Raw genomic sequence first — 19315 nt, forward strand, 5'->3', positions numbered from 1 at the left:
AAAACGACAGGACTTTTTGAATGACCTGGTATTCAAATGATAGCGAGCAACATCAATAGTTGAGGTTCTCAGTGAATTGCAAAAAGTAAAATTTTTAACTTTAGAAATTCTAAATATATTTTTCTTTTTTCACTACGTGTTGTATCTAAACTTTTCCTTTCATGATTTAAATAGCTTTTTTTTTCAAATAAAAGCTCCTCACCCTAATTAAGATCAGAAAAACAGCAGTTAACATCCTTAACAATTATAAAAGAAAAGTTTCTTTATTTATCTATAATTCTATTTATGTTGGTTTAAAATAATGTTAAATATGTACATGATAAATTTTTTCTTGACTGTTAATAATATGGATTTTTGTGGATCTTGAGGATCAATCTATGAGGCGATATGTCACAATTTTATTGTTTGCATCATCAAGCCCTATAATGAAAAAAACAATTTTTTAGAGCATAGAATTTCTTTAACTAATCATTAAAAAACTATGAACTTTACTTACAGTGTGTTCTATATTGCTATGATACAACTAATTCAAGATCTAAAACGTAATCATACTTTCTAGCAGGTAGTGAGTATGTTACTTTTGTTTTTTATTTAGTCTATTTATATATAGTATTGTTAATTATGTCTTATTTGTTTCTGGTTTAACCTCATTAACACATAAGACATAATTACGAAATATTGCCTCAATATAGTTGTCTTATTGACTGATATTCAAGATTCATAAAAAAAAATTATAGTGTAAATTATAATATTTTTTATTCATTATATATTTTTTTACATACACACATGCATGTATATATTTTGATAATTTTTCATCAAGATGAGTGGCTGGGTTAGGTGAGGTAAACTAGCCCATTTACAGCTAAATACTCATTCCTTTTAAGAGTATATTGATTTTGCCATGGTTGCTTCTCATGGTAGATGAAATACCTGATACCTTGTATGTTCTCTAAAAATTGATTTTTGTGAAAATAAAATTCTTTAAGTTAAAAGTGATTTAGCTCTTTAGGGTGGCTCTCACAAAACTCTGGCGATGAAATTTCTGTCTCTGTAAAATTACTACTTTTTTTTTTTCTTGTAGAAAGTTGGCCATTGAACAAAATAAATGATAATCTGATGTAGGGAGGTCTGGTCTTTGAGGTAGGCGTGCTAGAAGTTCTAGAATTTCTCAAATATGTAACATCTTAGAGGTTTAAATATTTCAAACAAGTGTTATGTATCTGTCGTTGGGATGTCAGAATAATCATTGATGGCAATTATCCAAAAATAAGTTAATTAATTAATGTATATTGAGTCCTCCAAAACTATTATTATAATTTGATTCTTTTACAAAGGCCTATTTTGTGTTTACCAGTTAGTAATCAAATACTTTTATATTTATATACCTTTATTGTTTGAGTAACTTTATTATTATCACTGAAAATATATAGTATAATAAGGAGTGGTATTGGTTAATATCGAGGAACAAAACATTTATTTACATTTATTATGTGCTTGCCTTAAATGAATTTATAAAATGGTCCAGATAATTGGTGAATAGATCACTGAATTTTAAATTATTTTGTGGGATGCTTGAAAGAGGCTCATGAAACCCCATTGTTCATTGGTTGGAAACGACTGTACTAGACTATTAGTTATTTGTAAAATGAATTGGATTAAACCACTTCCTGTTTATAGCTTTTCATTCTTGATGAAAATTTGATAAAACCATCCTTTTTTTTTTTTTTTTCACTCCCCATTATTTGTTACTTAAAATATTACCCTTACTTGCATAACTTCTTTTATAATGTCCTTTTTCTTTTTAGGCAAATCAGTTATTAGTATTATCAAATTTTAGGACTTGTGCTCATTGTCGATGTTGAAAATAAGGATATTGTTCATAAAAACAATTATTCAAGTAGTGACAATGGAAGTTCTTCAATATCTTCAATTTGCTGGCTTGAAGAGAAGAGTTCACTGACGGGTACTAACTGCAGTAACCTTATTCAAGTAATTAAATTCTTTATCTTCACCACTTGTAACGGAATGTGATGTTGAATGCACGTTTTATTTATTATATTAATTTAAATTAATAATAATAGTATGTGAGCTTGTATAATTCTTGAATGAATCTCTTCTAGTTTTAATAAAATAATAGGATTAACTGTATCAACTTTCTATTTACCATTGAAGATATGTCAAACTGCACTACTCCCTATGGAATAGTATAGAAGCTGTTTCCTCCTAATATACTTTTTGTTTGTAGCTGATACCAAAATCTAAATTTTTTACATTTAATTTTAAAATCTTTGTTTTCTCTTCATAATACTGGCTGTTATTTTATGTTTCTTAAACCTATCTGATCCATATATTTGATTTGACTTAAATTTTATAAATAATGATGCAACTACTCCATTCCTCTCCCTACCTCCACAGCTCATGCTAAACAAAATTTTTTTACTCTGTCTGTAGCTGTCAATTCTTATGATGAATATTTGATAGGCAATTAAGTTTGGAGCACCACTTGAAATCATTGAAAGATGAATGGCTCTGAAAGCTCAAGCAACTGAAAGTTCTTAGTGGAACCAGCTGAGGTGTGGAAAATAAACTTTAAATTTTAAGCATTCCCAATCTGAAAATCTTTAAGCTAAATTTACTCAAAATTAAATACCAATCAGTGTTCCAGTGATGAAATTCTTACCTCCAGCAAGTCAGCCTTTAATGCAAACCTGTTTTTCTCTGCATTTGTTTCCCAGCTCTCACCCATGTGCAGTACGAAAATTACAGATTGATAAATAAAATTACAATAATGAATCTGTATGTTTAATACCAATGAAGTGAAATTATATAATGAATAACATAACCATGAAATAAAAAAATAATATATCATTAATATTTAAAAGGAAAATGGTCGGTTCAGGTGCATTAAAAGAACTCAAATAGTAATCAAACTATTTATCACTGTTTGAGTTCTTTTGGCTGCACCCGGACCAGTTTTGCATAATTTACACTGTCAATCAACGATCTTCCCATCAGAGTTGGGCAAAAATTATTTGATTGACAAGAGACGATTTTTAATCATATGTTTTGTACGAATAATTGACTATTCGAGTAGAAAATTCAGGAATAAAAAGTTATTCATCTCTCGTCATACGATTAATATTTGCCCAACTCTGCTTCCTATATTATTAATATTGTTTTTTTTGTCAAAACATTGTTGTGGTTCAGTGGTTGTATTTCCATTTATAAACAAGACGCCATTATGACTAAGTTTTCCTTTTTCATTTATAAATTTTTCATAATTTATTATATTTTAATCTTTTTACATATCTCTATAACTATATCCTTAGAACAACCCAGGTTCCTGTCCTGTGAAAAAATTCCATTATATTTCTCTTTCCCAAACTAGAAAACCTCCTAATAATCTTATTTATTTAACATTATTATTGTTATTTCATTTGCAGGAGAATGCTGCTGATTTTTTACTTCGTCTTCCTCCTATATCAAGAACGTTTGGATCTATCAATGAGGAATCAAATGAAAATCTTGAAGATACTAAGAAAATATCCTGCCAGAAGGAATTGAATTTTCTTATAGTAGGATTTACCAGCGGTAAATTGTTTATTAGTGTTTTTGGGTTGTTTGAGTGCGGTATCATTTATCTTCCTGATGATCTTAAGTCTAGTGCCATTCCAGTCGCTGTGGAGATTTCTGCTGATTTAAAAAATATATTTGTGCTTGTTAGCAATGGAAACTATTTAAAATTAGTTGTCTATGATAGTTATGTTTTGAACTCATATTGTAAAGAAATATATGCTTTGGCATACAAGCATGGCCAGATTATGAGTTTAATGGACTATCTAGAGAATACTATGCATGCCATCTGCGAAGCTTATGAAAATATTTTACTTCTTGATATGGAATCAAAACTATCTCATTATGCTGACTCTATGCCAGAGGGAACTGTATCAGCTGATTTTTTGGAATTGCTTATGTTTGGTCACATGACAGACTCTTTGGAGTCCTTCCTTTTACACGATCTCACAGACAAAGGAATCAAGAAATTAAGACACTCTATAGAACTTAGTCATTCTAATATCCAGAAACTTGTACTGAAACATGTTCAAGCAGTGGGGCAAAGCATAGCTTTTCATCTTTCTGAATTAAAAGGAATGGCTCGATATACAGAACGCTTCCAAGTTCTTGGTGTGGATGAGCCAATGGTCACAAAAAACTTTTCAGAGGTAGGCTCTTTTCTCGTAAAAGCCAATGAGGTTCTCCTAGTTATTGATGAGTCCATGAAAAAATACAAAGCTTTATTTAAATGGTTGTATGATGTTATTCTCAGAATATCTGATGATCGTATGCCTGATATGCAGGTGCCTGGAATAAATGAACAAGATACCAGATTTATAGCAGATTACTTATATAATTTAGAAGGTTACAATGCCAAATCTAGTAAGAAACATTGCTTTCTTGATCATCTGGGACAGTACATAAATGATGAAGAGTTGACATATACTTTAAGTCCTGATTTAAACCTTTGGGAAGTCTTCTTAAAAGATAACCCTTGCATTGCGGCGAATCAAACAATAATTCCTCGTCATGAGAAATTATCTTTGACTCAACAGCACAACAAACTAAAGCAAGTACTAAAAGATGCGTTTAGCAACCCCCAAAAAGCAATTGGATCCAAAATTTCTGTAGCTTCGGTCATTCATTTAATGGATGTATCTTGTCTCCCAAAAGTTTCTATTACTCATTTGTTTGAAAAGGATAAACTTATTCTTGTGTTTTTACCTCATTTGAATACTACTAGTTATGTCTATATGGATATTATCATTCAGGAAGGAAACATATTTAAATCAAGTATCTACTTTAAATCTCAAGATATCAATACTGGTTATACAGTTGTTGATTTGCAGATTTATAACAAGGATACTATATCAGTGCTCCTACAACAGCCAGGTGAATCAAGAAACTCAGTATTTGTACAGATGTCGATGAGGAAAATTCAAGAGTTAGTGACACCTGCTGATAGTGCTGACAACTTTGTGGATGGGATTACATTAGTAGAAGCTGGAGCCCTCAGAATCGTTGAAAATATGGTAGCTTGCAGGCTGGCAGTGAGTGGCACCCGGCGAGTGGCAGTTATGCTTTCAGAAAACATGCATAAAGTTAGGACATATGAAATGGAAGTTGAAGAGGATGAAGAAGAGGAGGATATGGAAACTACAAGGGAAAGTGATAGCAGCTCATTACATCAAAGTATTTAATAACACTAGTTTTGAATTGTATATATAATTTTTTTTTATTTTGATTATTTTTGAGAATTTATTTTTTTTTATTAATTTATCAGTTGGTATTGCTTGTTGGTAATATTATTTTACTTATTCAATAGAAATATTTTTGTACGAGCATCTTTCATTAAACTGTTACCTTGAAGATCTTATAATTTTAAGGCACTTTTACTATCTCTGCCCTCCCAACAATGGCTGCCGGATAGTGAATCTAGTTAATTCAACATATTTTTAGTAATAAAAAAATAGTAATGAAGTAATAAAATACTGACATACCTATGATTGAAAATGGAGGTTAGACAGAAATTATATTTTTTGAAAGCATTTAAGTCATTAATAAACATATTGATTCTAAGTCATTGTATTAAGTCCACAATTTTTTTTTTTTTATTTCTAATGTGAAGTTTTTATTTTATTTAATTATTAGTTATGTCATATTGTTGCTTTAGCTGTGATACCTTGTAAGTATGAAAATATCTTCCTTCTATTAAAAAAAAAATTATTTAGTATTCTCAATGATATATCATGGCTATAAAACAAATATATAGAAGAATCTAAGTGTAAATTCAAAATAAAAAAGACAAATTTCTTAGTATTTTATTTCTCCAAACCCCATTCTATATATTGTATATTTACTTCATATTAATTTTGGGACTCAATATACAACTAAGAGGAGCCTCAGAATTTAATTTTATGGTAGAAGTTTCCTGTCATGGTTGAGATTTATCTTTTGTTCTAGTAATTATTCCTCGGCTTAGATGCTTATTAGTACTTTAGGTGATGATTTTTTTAAAATACAAGATGATTTCCTATGTACAACCATTAAATCACTCTATAAATGGTTTCATGACACTCTTCCAGTACTCACTAACCCTCTAATTCAAGGACTATCAACAGGAGACAATGTTTGGGAAGGAGCTGTAACAGGGATCTCTTGAATTGATTGTTAAATTTCAATGTTAATGGAGAGGTATCATTGGATGACCTTAACTTTCATACCTTCATGACATTGGTTTTTGTTTTTTTTTCTATACAACATCTCATCCGCTGGTTATAAAATATTATTTACAGTTGTGAATAAAATAAATAGTAAAAAAAAATATAAAAGATAATGATGAATTATCATGAAAATATTAGACTAATGAGCATAATTGTAAAAATTAAATTATTTATGATACAAGTAGTAATGAGAAATCAAGAATTACAATTTTTGGTTGTTAGGTTCTTCTACTGATGGAGCTAAGATATAGTCATTCACTTGTGAATCACTCTTTATTTAAAAAAAAAAAAAATGGTTCCTACATTACTTACATAAAAATCAACTTTTTAGGGCCCACTAAGAGATACTTTAGTAACAGATTGATATCAAAAAATGTGGTGGGAGTTAGTAATTACCAAGAGAACTATAACATTCTGCTGGCTATAATTAAAAACCATTTATTCACTAATGAATCAATGCTTTAAAAAACTTATCTGCTGATAACTAGGTGTAAAAGATAAAATTAGAAATTCATGTATTTTTGAAAACCAACAGTTTGGGTGTAATTCACTTTTAAACTTTCTTAATCAATCATTGTCAACTTTGTAAAGAATCTCCAATCACATGGTCTAAAATTTTCATCTTTATAAGTATTTAGTTTTAGTGATAGTGATAGTACAGCTAAAATACAGTGTTTGACTATTGGCCAGGAAATCAGGGTTTCTGAAAGATATTTTTTCTTAAATATTAAATTTTAGATATAGGCATAGAATTTTTTTCAGGGGTCAAGGTTTGATTTATTTTTTAGGCATGGGGTGAAAAATATTTTTGGGCCTCAGGCTTAATTTTGGGGTTCAGGTCTGATTATTTTTGGACTGACAATTTTAAGTTTATGGGCGAATATATAGGAATAATGTTATATATAAGAAGATGGTCAGGGTTGCGGTCAAAAGAGAAAAAAAAATAGTTACAACTATTTATTTTCCGACGTTTCGCCCCACTTTGGAGGGCTAAAAAGATACAAAAAAAAGTGAGGCGAAACGTCGAAAAATAAATAGTTGTAAACTATTTTTGTTTCTCTTTTGACCACAACCCTGACCATCTTATATATCAACTTTTACGGTCAACTATGTATACATATATAGGAATAATGTTTTCCTGACTACCATCATTACATTTGGTAATTGTTAATTGTTGTGACAGTTCACTGTCAAGGCGTATACAAATGATAGTTTATGCGAAAGTTAGTCAAGTGACTTTATTTGTACTATTAAAAATCACGCCATATCCAGTGCTACATTACTGTCACTACAGTAAAACTATCGTGACAGTGAATTATGTCATGATTGTCCACAACAACAAACCCGCTAAATCGAAAGATCAATTATTCATTGAAGTCTGCCAACAGAAACGGTATTTCTGTGTTCTTCGATTTCTCTCCGATTCTTTGCGTTCCTGAGCATTGCGGAATAGCCGGTAACAAACTGGCTGATCAGAGCCCTGCTTCATAATAAAGTACAAACTAATAATATTAGTCTTGTCGATTTAACTTAATACAATTACACTGGCTTGTACTTTAGTACTTCCCCTTGAATATCATTCACAAGAAATGTGTGCAGAGAGGAAATGATTTTGATGGACCTTCGAATAGGTCATACGCGCCTGACCAACGGTTACCTTATGGCCCGCGGTTCTCCACCTCCGTGACTTACCGTAAAACACTTCTTAACCGAATGCCAAGCATACGACTCTATCAAATCTTTGTATGAATTACCAGCAGATCTCCATTAAATTTTGCAGGATAACAAACAGAGTGTAATTAAACTTTTCGAATTTCTGAATCACTCAAAACTTTACCATAAAATTTTACCACAAGTTCCCATTTTTCAACAGTTATACATTTCCATTCGGAAATTAAGGCATTAAGACTAATAAAAATTTCGGATGTCAAGGAAATAAATTCTAATAAAAATTTCATAAATTAAGACAATAATGACCTCGAAGTGGTTGATGCCTTAAAGTAATAATAATAAAAAAATAATATAAATGCTCTTTGGATACATGGAGAGGTAATGTAACAGTCAATGTAAACACGTGGGTTTTGTATACATTTTGTACATAGCGCTTTCTTCTATTTTAGCTACTTCCAAAACCTTTTTTAATAACTATATTTCTCAACTTTTATTTAATTATTTTTATATCTACTTTATCATTACACTACTGCAATGGAATATGATGGGTTTTTTGATTTGAATGTTCTAGCTGATTGCTCGAACATCGAAGAACTTTCACAGATTTGGTTTGAACGTAAGGTTTTATTATTCATTTTTATTTGTTTATTTTAAGAGAAGAAAGCATTCTTAATGTTACAATTTCAGGTGACTATAGAACAATTGCAATTAATCAGGTAGTGGATTTAACTGTAGATTTACCTAAAAGGACAAAAAAAGGAGAAAAACAAGTGATATTCATTCCAGAACCTTTGAGTTGTAAATTACCACCAGTAAGCTATGCATATGTATATTATTTTAATTTTAATAGGAATGTTTCTTTTTAAATGGGATCTAGTGTTTTTCCTTGAAAATAATGGTTTTTGAGATAATTCCTCTGGTATAATTGTGATAGGAACTTTTAACTGCTTCTACAGCTTTCAAAATCAAATTTACTTAATTTTATATTCTTCCCTAAAGGTCTGTTCTGACTACTTTTCACTGTCAAGAACTGAATATAGCATGAGCAGTACTGGTATTTCCCTTCCGAAACCTTTACTATGCATACTGTGTACAGTTCTTGACAGTCAAAAGTGGCTGTTGGAACATATCTGAAACATAATTTTTCTTCACACTTTCAATAATGTTTTGTAGTTATATTTTTAATAATGATCTTCCTGACTTGTCTGTCTATTTAGCAATATGCTGGAAAAATGAAGGTTTTGAACCGGTTGACCATTAAAATTTCTGATATTTCTCATTTCTCCAAAGTTGTAAGTAAAGTTTTAATTTATTTTATAATTTATTATCATATTGATTAAATTACTTATATGCAAACATCAGTTTCAGGGCAAATCATCAGCTGTCAAAAAATACCATATAGTAGCTGTTGTACCTGATAATCTACCATGCTTCCAGGTATTTTATTATAGACTGTAATGTTGAAAATTTGTGCTTATTGTCACTAAAATAACATAATTTTTGGTAGATAACCATTTTGTTTATATATATGTATTTGTGATTTCCAGTTAGAGAAAAAATTTAGTTTGAAGGGTAGATTTGTCATTGGTTCCAGAGTTGACATGAGAACAATTCTTGATCGAATTGTATATAATTGTTATATAAAATTTTTTAGATACAATTTTTTTAGGTTAAGTATTTATGCGTTTAAGTGTTTACGTATACAACATGAAAAGAATAGTGGATATGTACTAACAAAAAATATGAATTTTATGATTCACTAAAATCTGAACAACCTTGACCTCGTGTTAGTAGAATGGTCTTAATGAATTACTCTGCACCTTTGAAGTTTATTTTCTATTTAAATTTTTAATTTTGTATAGAGAGAAATACTTTATTTTGAAAGAGGTGTTACTCAATTGTATACAGTTGTTTTGTACCAAAAATTTTCAGAATGTTAAAAATATATCAATGGCAATGAAAATTTCATAACTCCATTATGATAATCTAGGATATACGAAATTTCCATTGATTACAATCAATATTACATCATTTCAGTATATCAATAGTGTATTGTGGATAGAGTTTTTTTCCCCTTTACTACTTTTTATATTTTATTTGAATATGTGTTTTCGCTTTTATTTCATTTATTCAAATACACATCTATAAATTATATTCAGATACATTAATAATGTTTGATGAAGAAATTTATGCTGAAACATATCTAGTAATTAAAGTTTCTACTAGAATATCAAGTCTAAAAATAATAAATTACTAAAAAAATAGAATATATCAATTAATATAATATATATAAATATATATATATTTATCTATCTGCTGATATTTGGGACACCATGCTTGGGTGCATGGTATGTATTATGTAGTATTATAACGGTGGTGTATGGTGCATCATTGGTATTAAGTTTCAGAGTACTTGACCATTCGAATTCCAAAGTCACTGATCATTTTTGAGAGGTTTTAGCGAGGAGTTCATCTTATATATATAAATCATGCTTTTCTGTTCAGTCACATTTTGTATCATAAGTTACCTGACATCTGGTAGAGCTTGATTTCTTGGGAGTCTAGGAGGAGTATAGTTCTAGCTAGTATTGCTATTTTCATTATCGACAACAATATCCTCCTAGAAGCTGCTAGTCGTGACTGATACAGTTGTGTGACCTCCAAACCCAAGGTTTCTTATATTGAGTCCAGTTAAGCTGTAACTGTAATCATATATTTCTTTTTCCCTTTTCAACTCACTCGCCTGATAGAGGTTGTAACTTTTATATGTTACAGTATAAAACAGAATAATTGCTAACTTTCCTGTTTTAGGGAAAGGGACATTGTTCAGCATGCTGTGGATCTATCAGTATCTATATATTTTACTCTCTCTTAGGAGCTTAGTCAAGAAATTCTTTTTTCTATTGTTAAAACTGAGTTAGGACAATTGTGCAATATATTTGTTAGTATTTCAGACTGGTGGACTAAGGGATCCACATTCTTTTATCTATCTGCTGATATTTGGGACACCATGCTTGAGTGCATGGTATGTATTATGTAGTATTATAATGGTGGTGTATGGTGCATCATTGGTATTAAGTTTCAGAGCACTTGACCATTCGAATTCCAAAGTTACTGATCATTTTTCTGAGGTTTTAGCGAGGAGTTCATCATTGCGTCAATACCTTCTGAGATGACCATTAAGATGCAATTTGACAAAACATATGTATGTTTATAATTTATTGATATGTGATCTAAAGAACAAGCCCATATTGTACTATTGATCATACCCTAAGTCACCAAAAAGATCTATTTATATAGATAATAATTATTCAAAAAACCTATATTTAAAGAAATATTTTTTTTATTCCATCACAAAAAGGAAATAAGATTGTTTTAAAGTATAACCTGATTTTTATTTCTGTACATGACCAGAAGAAGCTATGTTACTAAATTTATATCTTCAAATTAATGAACAATTGAAAAATTAGCTATGTTAATTAAATTTCACTGAAAATTGGTCTACTAAATCATTTAACATTGTAACTAGAAAAGTCCACTTAAACCACAATTGTTCAGCAGTTCTAGTTGATCTCCTTAATTCTTCTGGAGTTGGCAGTTTAATCATAATATCTTCTGCCACAACATCAAATATTTCTTTGGGTTCTTTCCCAAATTTGCTGCCATTTCCAAATTGTTTGTAGAATTTAATCTGGTTTTCAAAATAATGTTGATCTCAAAATTATTTTTCCTGACCTGGTGCTCTCTTTCAGCTATATTCTACTTAAACAGATACTTCATCTACTAATATCTACTTTTTTTTATTAGTTTCTTTAAGTCTCTCCAGTTTTCCAACGATATACATCTACATTACTACTCTTATTTCTATAAACCTGTTTTCAACCAGGGGAATTTTCTTTTCATTATTTTAAATAAACAAATTTAAAAGTACCTTAAAAGAAGCTTTTTTGAAAATTCAGTATTTAAGCTCTGTAAGACTATTTCAGTGAGGATAAGACCCAGCTGTTATTAAAGACCATTTAATTGTACATTAATATAACCAGTTAAATTAAAATTATAAGAGTTATTTTCGGGGAAACAGTAAAAAAAAGTGTATTATTGGTGATGGGTTGTAAATATCTCCAAAAAAACCTATTAATATTTTGATTTATTTCTATCACTTTCTTACTCTTAATTACTGAATTAAAAAAAATATTACTTTTTTTTGTTTTAATGTAAAAACAATAATATATATTTTTTTAATTTTTTATTTGAACATGTATTTTATTTTAGCAAGCTATCAACATCAATGAAGTAGATATAATAGCAGTTGATTGCAGAACTAAACCACTATGGAGGCTTACCAAAAAACATTATAACCTCGTCATAGAACAAAATAAATTTTTTGAGGTTTGTTACAGCCCTGCGATCCGAGATTCCTCAACTTTTAATAATACCATATTCATTTCACAGTTACTTTACACCATAGGAAAGGCTAAGGTAATTAGTAATATCAATTATAGAATTTTTTAAAAAATTTTATATATGTGTTAAAAATTTTTTATTTTTATAGAATGTAATTTTATCAAGTGAAACATCTGAAGCATCCTTTCTAAGGACCCCTTATGAAGTGATGTATTTGTATCCTTTTCTTTTCCTTTAGATATAGATGTATTTTTGCCAGGTAAGTAGGTTGAAACGTTGTGTTCGTTTATTAGTTTTATAGCTTTCTTGATTCTTTGCGATAAAGTAAAGTTATTTTTTCTTTTAAAAAAACAAATAAACTTACTAACTTATTGTTGTTACATTTTTCCTATGATTGAAATGAATAAAAGTATGGGAATAATTTTAAAGTTACAATGATCTTATATTATTGAAATTATAACTCATTACTGTTTTATAACAAAAATATTTTATTTAGGCACATATATTATTCATGTGCTCTATTTTTCCTATCATAAATAGAAGTCTCATTTTTGGTCTCAATGAAAATAAAGCTAGACATTGTCTGTCAGCTGAACCTTCAAATGTAATCAGCAGAGCTTGTGAGTATTTTTTAATCCTTATTTTGAAATATAGTGCTTATTGATAATGCATAGTTTGTACTAACTTACTTGTAAAAATTTCAGTGAAACGTCAGATGGGAAAATCAAGTTTTACTGTAGAACACGTTTGAATTTATTAATCGGAATTATTCCCAAGGTCTTCAAGATTGGACTATATGATTATTTTATTTTATTTATTTATTGTGATAATTGTATTGAAACTTGACAAGTTGTGATTTATTTATAAAAATTAAATTGTATTATCTCCCAATAAAAATATTTTATGTTGTTATTAGGTTATTCTGTTACTCTAAATAAATAATTGAGTTATTCTAAAATACATTGTTATAATTTTTTAAACATTATTTTTTTCAATTAATAGATTTTTAAAATATGTTTGTATTTTGTTTAATAACCTCCTTATTTAAAATAAATTACTTAATATCAACATATCATAGCTTTGAGTAATATAAAAAATGATGAAAAACATAAAGCACTATTGCATTTTTAGAAAATAAATTTTGTGATAAAAAATGATTACAATTTAGGTATCTTCAAATGAAAAAGCTGAGAACAATGTACACACCTTAAATAGTGCTGCCCTCTACTATCTAATTTTGACTTGTTTCAGCCATTTTGTAAACAAAATTCTCCCTGTTAACTTCAGTTCGATGTCTCTAATCTGTTGAAGTTTTTATGATATTTTTTCTGTACGGTCTGTTAGTATTTGTTGGACAGCCTTTGGTTGTAGTGTTTTTCTCATGAACTTTATAGCGCTTACGAAGAACGATATTTATATGAAATAATGAAGGTTTACCGATCAATTTAGGTAAAAAATTTCGGGCTTAATCTTTATTGATTGTGCAATTTCTAGTATATTTATACAACAACAATATTTCTGATTAATTTATTTATGTGTTAGCTTGTTTAGTGATAATTTATTTTGTTCTTGTTAAACTTAAATTTGTACAGTTGCTAACTTCCAGGTTTTTATAATCCAAGATGCTTAAAGACAAAAGAAAACTTCATCTTCCAGACCTTACTTAAGAAATTTCATTCAATTAAAAATTTGGACTATAGCAACATGTTGCAAACAAGATTGAACTAAAAAAAATGCTGTCAGTTTTAGAAGAAGAAAGTGATATATACGAGGTTTTTCCTCCTCATGTTGATACATCTGAAATTCCTAGTCAGCAGGACAGTCCTAGTAGTAGAAAGATACCTCTTAAAACTTATGAAGAAATAGATGCTCTTTTAGAATGTGGAAAAAAACGAGAGGTGAAAATAATTCTGAGAGAAAATTGTTGGTCCACCCACAGTACCATAAGATCTCAGCTTTGGCCCCGGTTATGCCATCAACATGCTCCTGATAAATCTATGCAAGAAGGTTTTTACTGGGATTTAGTAAATCAACTATTTGGCACCACAGGTAGGTACATTCTATAATTAAATATGCCCCAAAATATCATTTGTGTAAGCTCTATTAATTGTCTAAGTTTTAGAAGTAGTTTTATTTTGCATTGTAGTTCTTCCATTTTATTTATTATAATTTTTGTTATTACATTTTTTCCCCTTTAAAGTTAAGTAATGAAATATTATAATAATATTAATTTAATTAACTTTATTTATAAGTTAGCTTTATTATTCATTCTAATCTTGATTTTGTAACAGTTAATTTGACTTTCATGGTCGAGATTAAAAAAATTGAAATTTTTGTTTGTAAAAGATTTTATAAATTACTGTAGATAAGTGTAAAAGTGGTCCTCATGAATTTATCTTTAATTTGGTGCGATCCTCATCCTGTTTATTTGGTAATGTTTATTGACAATCCTAATTTAACTTTGGTGAGAACCTCCCTAAACAAGTTTAATCCTGTCAATGTCAGATGGAGTTATTTTACCCTAGTCTCTCTTCTTAGCACCTTCCAAATTGGTTGTATTAATTATTTAGCTTATATTTTTTCATTCATAGAAATATATTTAGCTTTAGGTTTAAGCTGATTTTAGTATTTCTTGGAGGGGAAGAAGGGGATTATTAATGTACTATTTAAAAATAAAAATAAATTACTAAATGGTGCATTTTTGTTTTAATTTTATTTTATTAGTCACCAAATATTGTAGTATTATATCTACAGTATATATATATATATATATATATATATTACTACACTATGTATTAAGTGTTATTTACTTCCAATTAATGTATAGTTTATTTAAACTTCTGTAGTTTGAAAAAACACCAGTAACTTTCTTGAAAAAAATATTAGTTAGTGATAGCATGCCTTTTTGGCATTCTAAGTAATTTAAGGGTATCAGAGGTATTGCTAACATTGGTAATATATAGAAAAAAAAAGATTATCGATCATATGTAGTTGAAACAGTAAGCAAATCATTAATATTTGTGATACTAACATTTTATTTAAGTCTATTCGTTATTTTTGTTAGCCAGTGTTATGATTCATGTTCATAGGATGTTTTAGCATTGGCTAAGAGGATATCCCTATTAAAGACAACAAGTGGTTTAATGAACGGAGCCCACACTGACTTAAGGATATTAGGTTTCTATGATGTTCTTGAACATTTTTATTACTAACACTTGTAGTGGTTCCTATGTCAATTTAGTTTTATATGGGGGTTTAATTATTTGTTATCTTTTCAGATGTTCTTATCAATTAGCTTAGTAGATAATGGAGTGTATTATTGGTTTAATTTTAACCATGCTCATGTAATGATGCTAGGGGTGAATTAAAATAATTAGTATCAAATAAGTACTGAAATTAATATTTTATTGTGTTTGCCAATAGCTCCCATTCATTAAATGCTAATATTTGTTTGTATTCAAAATTTTTTATCTTTATAATTAATTTTTGGTAATAAGTATATTTTTATCCAGTAATTATTTGTATATATATTTGAATATGACGATTTAGGTATCTCATTATGGTTGCTTCTTTAAGTACTTGATTTTTGAGAATTTTCTCTTTCAGAAATGAAAAAAAAAATCATGGTTAACTAATTCCTAAAACGGAAGAGTTTGTTTGAAAGCATCGATTTTAGGAAATACTATTCCAATTTGAAAAGTTCTTTTTGTATTAGATAGAATGTTTGTTTAGGAAGGCTTTAAGCTACATATCTTCCTAATAAAACCCATAGGAATGGAGCAGTAATTGGATAATAAAAAGCTTTTGTTGTAATTTCCTTGGCAATGCTTACATATAACTACCATTTATAATAGTATTTCTTATGCTTTAAGTACCCTATAAGCCTGAGGTAAAAAGAATACTTTTTCTAAGCAATTATTAAAAATATTTTTTAAAAAAAAAGCTTATTTGAAAGAAAATAGATTAATATATGATTAAAAGGAAATATAGCTATAAAGATATATTTTATTTCTCACCCCTCCCCCTTTGTTCATTTTCTCACCATCCACGGTCAACTATCTACTAATCTTATACTATATCTAATACTTTATGAAAGATAGTTAAATTCTATAGAATTATAATATCAGACTACAGTGCTCAATTACTTTAAAGCTACCTTCAGATGAAAAAGATTGCTTTTTTAAAGTAGATTTTATGGAGTTTGATGCTATAGAATCCTCCTGTGTGCTAAAATTTCAAATTATTAAATTTTTTCCCAAAAGATTTCTGCTTGCAGAGGGGCTCATGAAATCAAATTAAAAGTTATTTCACTCGTTTTTTATTACATTAATGAATACTACATACATCTAAGAGTTAAAGTTGATGATTGCTGATAATTATTGGAAGAAATAAAAGGGAATGTTCTAAAATGTTAATGAAAAATTATTTTTTCTTGTTGTTGCATACCTCCATTTTTTTGTATAAAAAGTGTAGTATTTTAAAAACTATTTCAGGGACTATTCAATGTAGCAATATATATTAACACTCAAAATTAAGTTAATTAAATGCACCATTAAGTAGTTCCTTATGATCGTCATTATGAGTTACAGTTTCCATAATATTTGCTCAAATAAATTACAAAAATTTGATTTCTCATTATTTACAAAAATTTTTGAAAAACTATCTTGGTAATAATATATATATATAATTAATGTCATTATATAAATAGGTACTACTATTTTTTATCCTTCTTGACCACAGCTCTGATTATTCCCTTCAAATTTCACAAAATGTTGACTTGAACTAAATGAACAAATGTTAGTTTATAAAAAAAACTCTATCTCAGTAACCATTAGACTTACAGATGTCTATTAGCACTCAAATTTAATTTATTGAAATCATCATAAAGTAAATTCAATGATTATCTTCACGGGAGTCATATTTTCCAGGTTATTTGCCAAAATATATTCACGAAATGTTGATTTCTCGTTACTTGAAAAAAAAAATTGAGATTTTGAGATACTTCATCTTGTGTACTATGGAGCATAAAGTGCTATTTAATGCTTAAATGTTAGTAAATTTACTATACTTCAAAAAGGTTCCATTATTTTTCTACATTCTGTAGGAATCTTTAAATATATTGAGCACTGAATGAAAATTGAGTGAAGTTTTTAAAATTCATCAATTGGCCATGATTTTTTAATCCGGTTGCCTTGAGATGTATATTTTTTTAGCTCATTTTCAAGAGCATTGATTTAAATAAAATGAAATTAAATGAGGCATTCCATAAAATAAGTCATTTTTCTGAATGGGCTCTCAGACTAATATATTCATTTTAAAATTGTTTTCTCTAATTCTTCATAGTGCTGTTTGGTGTAGAGGGCTAGTTCATCTCATGTATGTCTCTCAGTTTAAAGCCATTCTTCAGAGTTGATTTAATGAGCAACCATATTCCTTTGCGAGCTTGTATTCCTCTGTATAGTCCCTAGACAATAGCACTTGGCCTACCAACAGGGCACTCTTCTATTGGCCTTGCTTCCATCAGCCAGGGGGTCACAAGGAGTATTGGTCACATTTTCTTGTGTTTTTTTATTCTATAGTTCTGTACTAAATTTATGCTAAACTGTTTTATGAAAAAAAAAAAAAGAAATAGCTAGCACTGACTTATATTATTAGTACATTTATTCAGATACTCACATACAGGCCTTGGACTTATATTTATTTCTTAAGTGTTAAATTAGTAGTATCAGGTAAACCTACTTTACTATTTTAAATAGTTTCTGAAACTATAGCAGTTTATTTAATAGGTTGTTTAAACCATTTAAACTTCATTAAGATTATATATCTTCTTGATTTGGAACGGTAATATTTTTTTATTAATTTGATTTAGGTTTATAGAATTAAATTATGTGTATAAATTGAGTTCTACTAAATCAAATGTAAGTATTAAATTTCTCTTGAAATAAAGTGTGCAGCAGGTCATAAATTATTGCCTATATTTTTATAAATTAATGTTATATATTTTATGAAGTAAGAAGTGAACATAACTTTTTTTAACTGTTTCCAAATTTTAACAGATATAAAAATGTATATCAAAAGTACAAATTATTTGTAGATGAATTTAGTCTAATGATTATGCATAATACATTATGTGTATATTAGCAGGATGTGAGTATGTTCATTTATAGCATTGTTTAATCTTTTTTCCCCAGAATTACCTGAAAAAGGAATCTTGTTACCACAGTTTGTGGAAAGTCAGCATAAGCACTACTATCACTTGACCAAAGCTGGAATTAAAGTGGCTGATAGAATTGTCTGTGTCTTAGGCTTTGCTCTCCCTGATATAACATATTCGCCTATGGTATACCCTATAACAGCTCTACTGCTTCACTTCATGACTGGTATACCATTTTTTTGTTCATAATTTCTACTGCCCAAACAAAAAATACTACATTTTTAAAATGCTAAGGTGAAGAAAACTTCCAATTGGAAATATTACTATGCTATAGTTTGTTCTTGTACAATGTTTCGGGATTTACCCTATACTCATGTACTGTTGGATCCTAAAAGTGTTACAAATAATTTAATGTTATTAACAATTTTTATCTATATGTTATATGTATACAATTAAAATTCTTGTAATCAATATTTACCTCATATTTGTCTATTTCATCAATTTCCATTGTGAAATTTTGTCATTTATATACATATTATACATATTGTTTATAAATATTTTTAGGACCACATTATTAATGTCCTTCATTAGTGGTGTATTCATTCATCTGTTGCACAAACCAATGTACTATATTAGACATTACCTCTTTGGACATACTAATATGCCTAGCATGCTGTTGTTTTTTTTTTTTACCTCCTTATTGATTTGTCTAAATTTAACCCATTTTGAAATTTAAGTTAAAAATTAAGCTTTCGATCGAGTCTGGCATCCAGGTCTGCTCTATAAACTTCGTCAATTCCTACCCCCA

The 19315-nt window shown here is 28.7% G+C and overlaps 3 protein-coding genes across 9 annotated transcripts in view; all 3 read left to right on the forward strand.

The window, feature by feature from the left end:
• APC4 (anaphase-promoting complex subunit 4) overlaps positions 1-5393 on the forward strand; it is an 11555-nt gene extending 6162 nt beyond the window's left edge. For both annotated transcript variants that reach the window (XM_014428538.3, XM_014428539.3), the window contains exons 3-4: positions 1838-1989; positions 3444-5393. In XM_014428538.3, coding sequence (XP_014284024.1) covers positions 1838-1989; positions 3444-5255 — 1964 coding nt within the window. In that variant the 3' untranslated portion in view covers positions 5256-5393. The remainder of the gene's footprint in view (positions 1-1837; positions 1990-3443) is intronic.
• A 2950-nt stretch (positions 5394-8343) lies between these two features.
• Rpp30 (ribonuclease P protein subunit Rpp30) lies at positions 8344-13280 on the forward strand. The gene is made up of 8 exons (XM_014428547.2): positions 8344-8565; positions 8637-8761; positions 9167-9241; positions 9312-9386; positions 12222-12428; positions 12502-12569; positions 12894-12973; positions 13058-13280. Exons 1-8 carry the CDS (start codon positions 8484-8486, stop codon positions 13102-13104), a joined length of 759 nt encoding a protein of 252 aa, XP_014284033.1. The 5' UTR covers positions 8344-8483; the 3' UTR covers positions 13105-13280.
• A 309-nt stretch (positions 13281-13589) lies between these two features.
• sky (GTPase-activating protein skywalker) overlaps positions 13590-19315 on the forward strand; it is a 77375-nt gene continuing 71649 nt past the window's right edge. For 2 of the 6 annotated variants that reach the window (XM_014428540.3, XM_014428541.3), the window contains exons 1-3: positions 13590-13802; positions 13960-14402; positions 18545-18733. In XM_014428540.3, the coding sequence (XP_014284026.1) occupies positions 14087-14402; positions 18545-18733 (505 nt within the window). In that variant the 5' untranslated portion in view covers positions 13590-13802; positions 13960-14086. The remainder of the gene's footprint in view (positions 13803-13959; positions 14403-18544; positions 18734-19315) is intronic. The other 4 variants (XM_014428542.3, XM_014428543.3, XM_014428544.3 and 1 more) reach the window with 3 other exon arrangements.

Source organism: Halyomorpha halys, unplaced genomic scaffold (assembly GCF_000696795.3).
Source record: "Halyomorpha halys isolate HHAL.00 unplaced genomic scaffold, Hhal_1.1 Scaffold726.1, whole genome shotgun sequence".
NCBI lineage: Eukaryota > Metazoa > Arthropoda > Insecta > Hemiptera > Pentatomidae > Halyomorpha > Halyomorpha halys.

Coding starts and splice junctions, on each gene's coding strand:
- Rpp30 (XM_014428547.2), top strand. CDS start 8,484: ATGGAATATGATGGGTTTTTTGATTTGAATGTTCTAGCTGATTGCTCG. Junction 9,242..9,311: donor TTTCTCATTTCTCCAAAGTT/GTAAGTAAAGTT, acceptor TGCAAACATCAG/TTTCAGGGCAAATCATCAGC. Junction 12,570..12,893: donor CCTTATGAAGTGATGTATTT/GTATCCTTTTCT, acceptor TATCATAAATAG/AAGTCTCATTTTTGGTCTCA.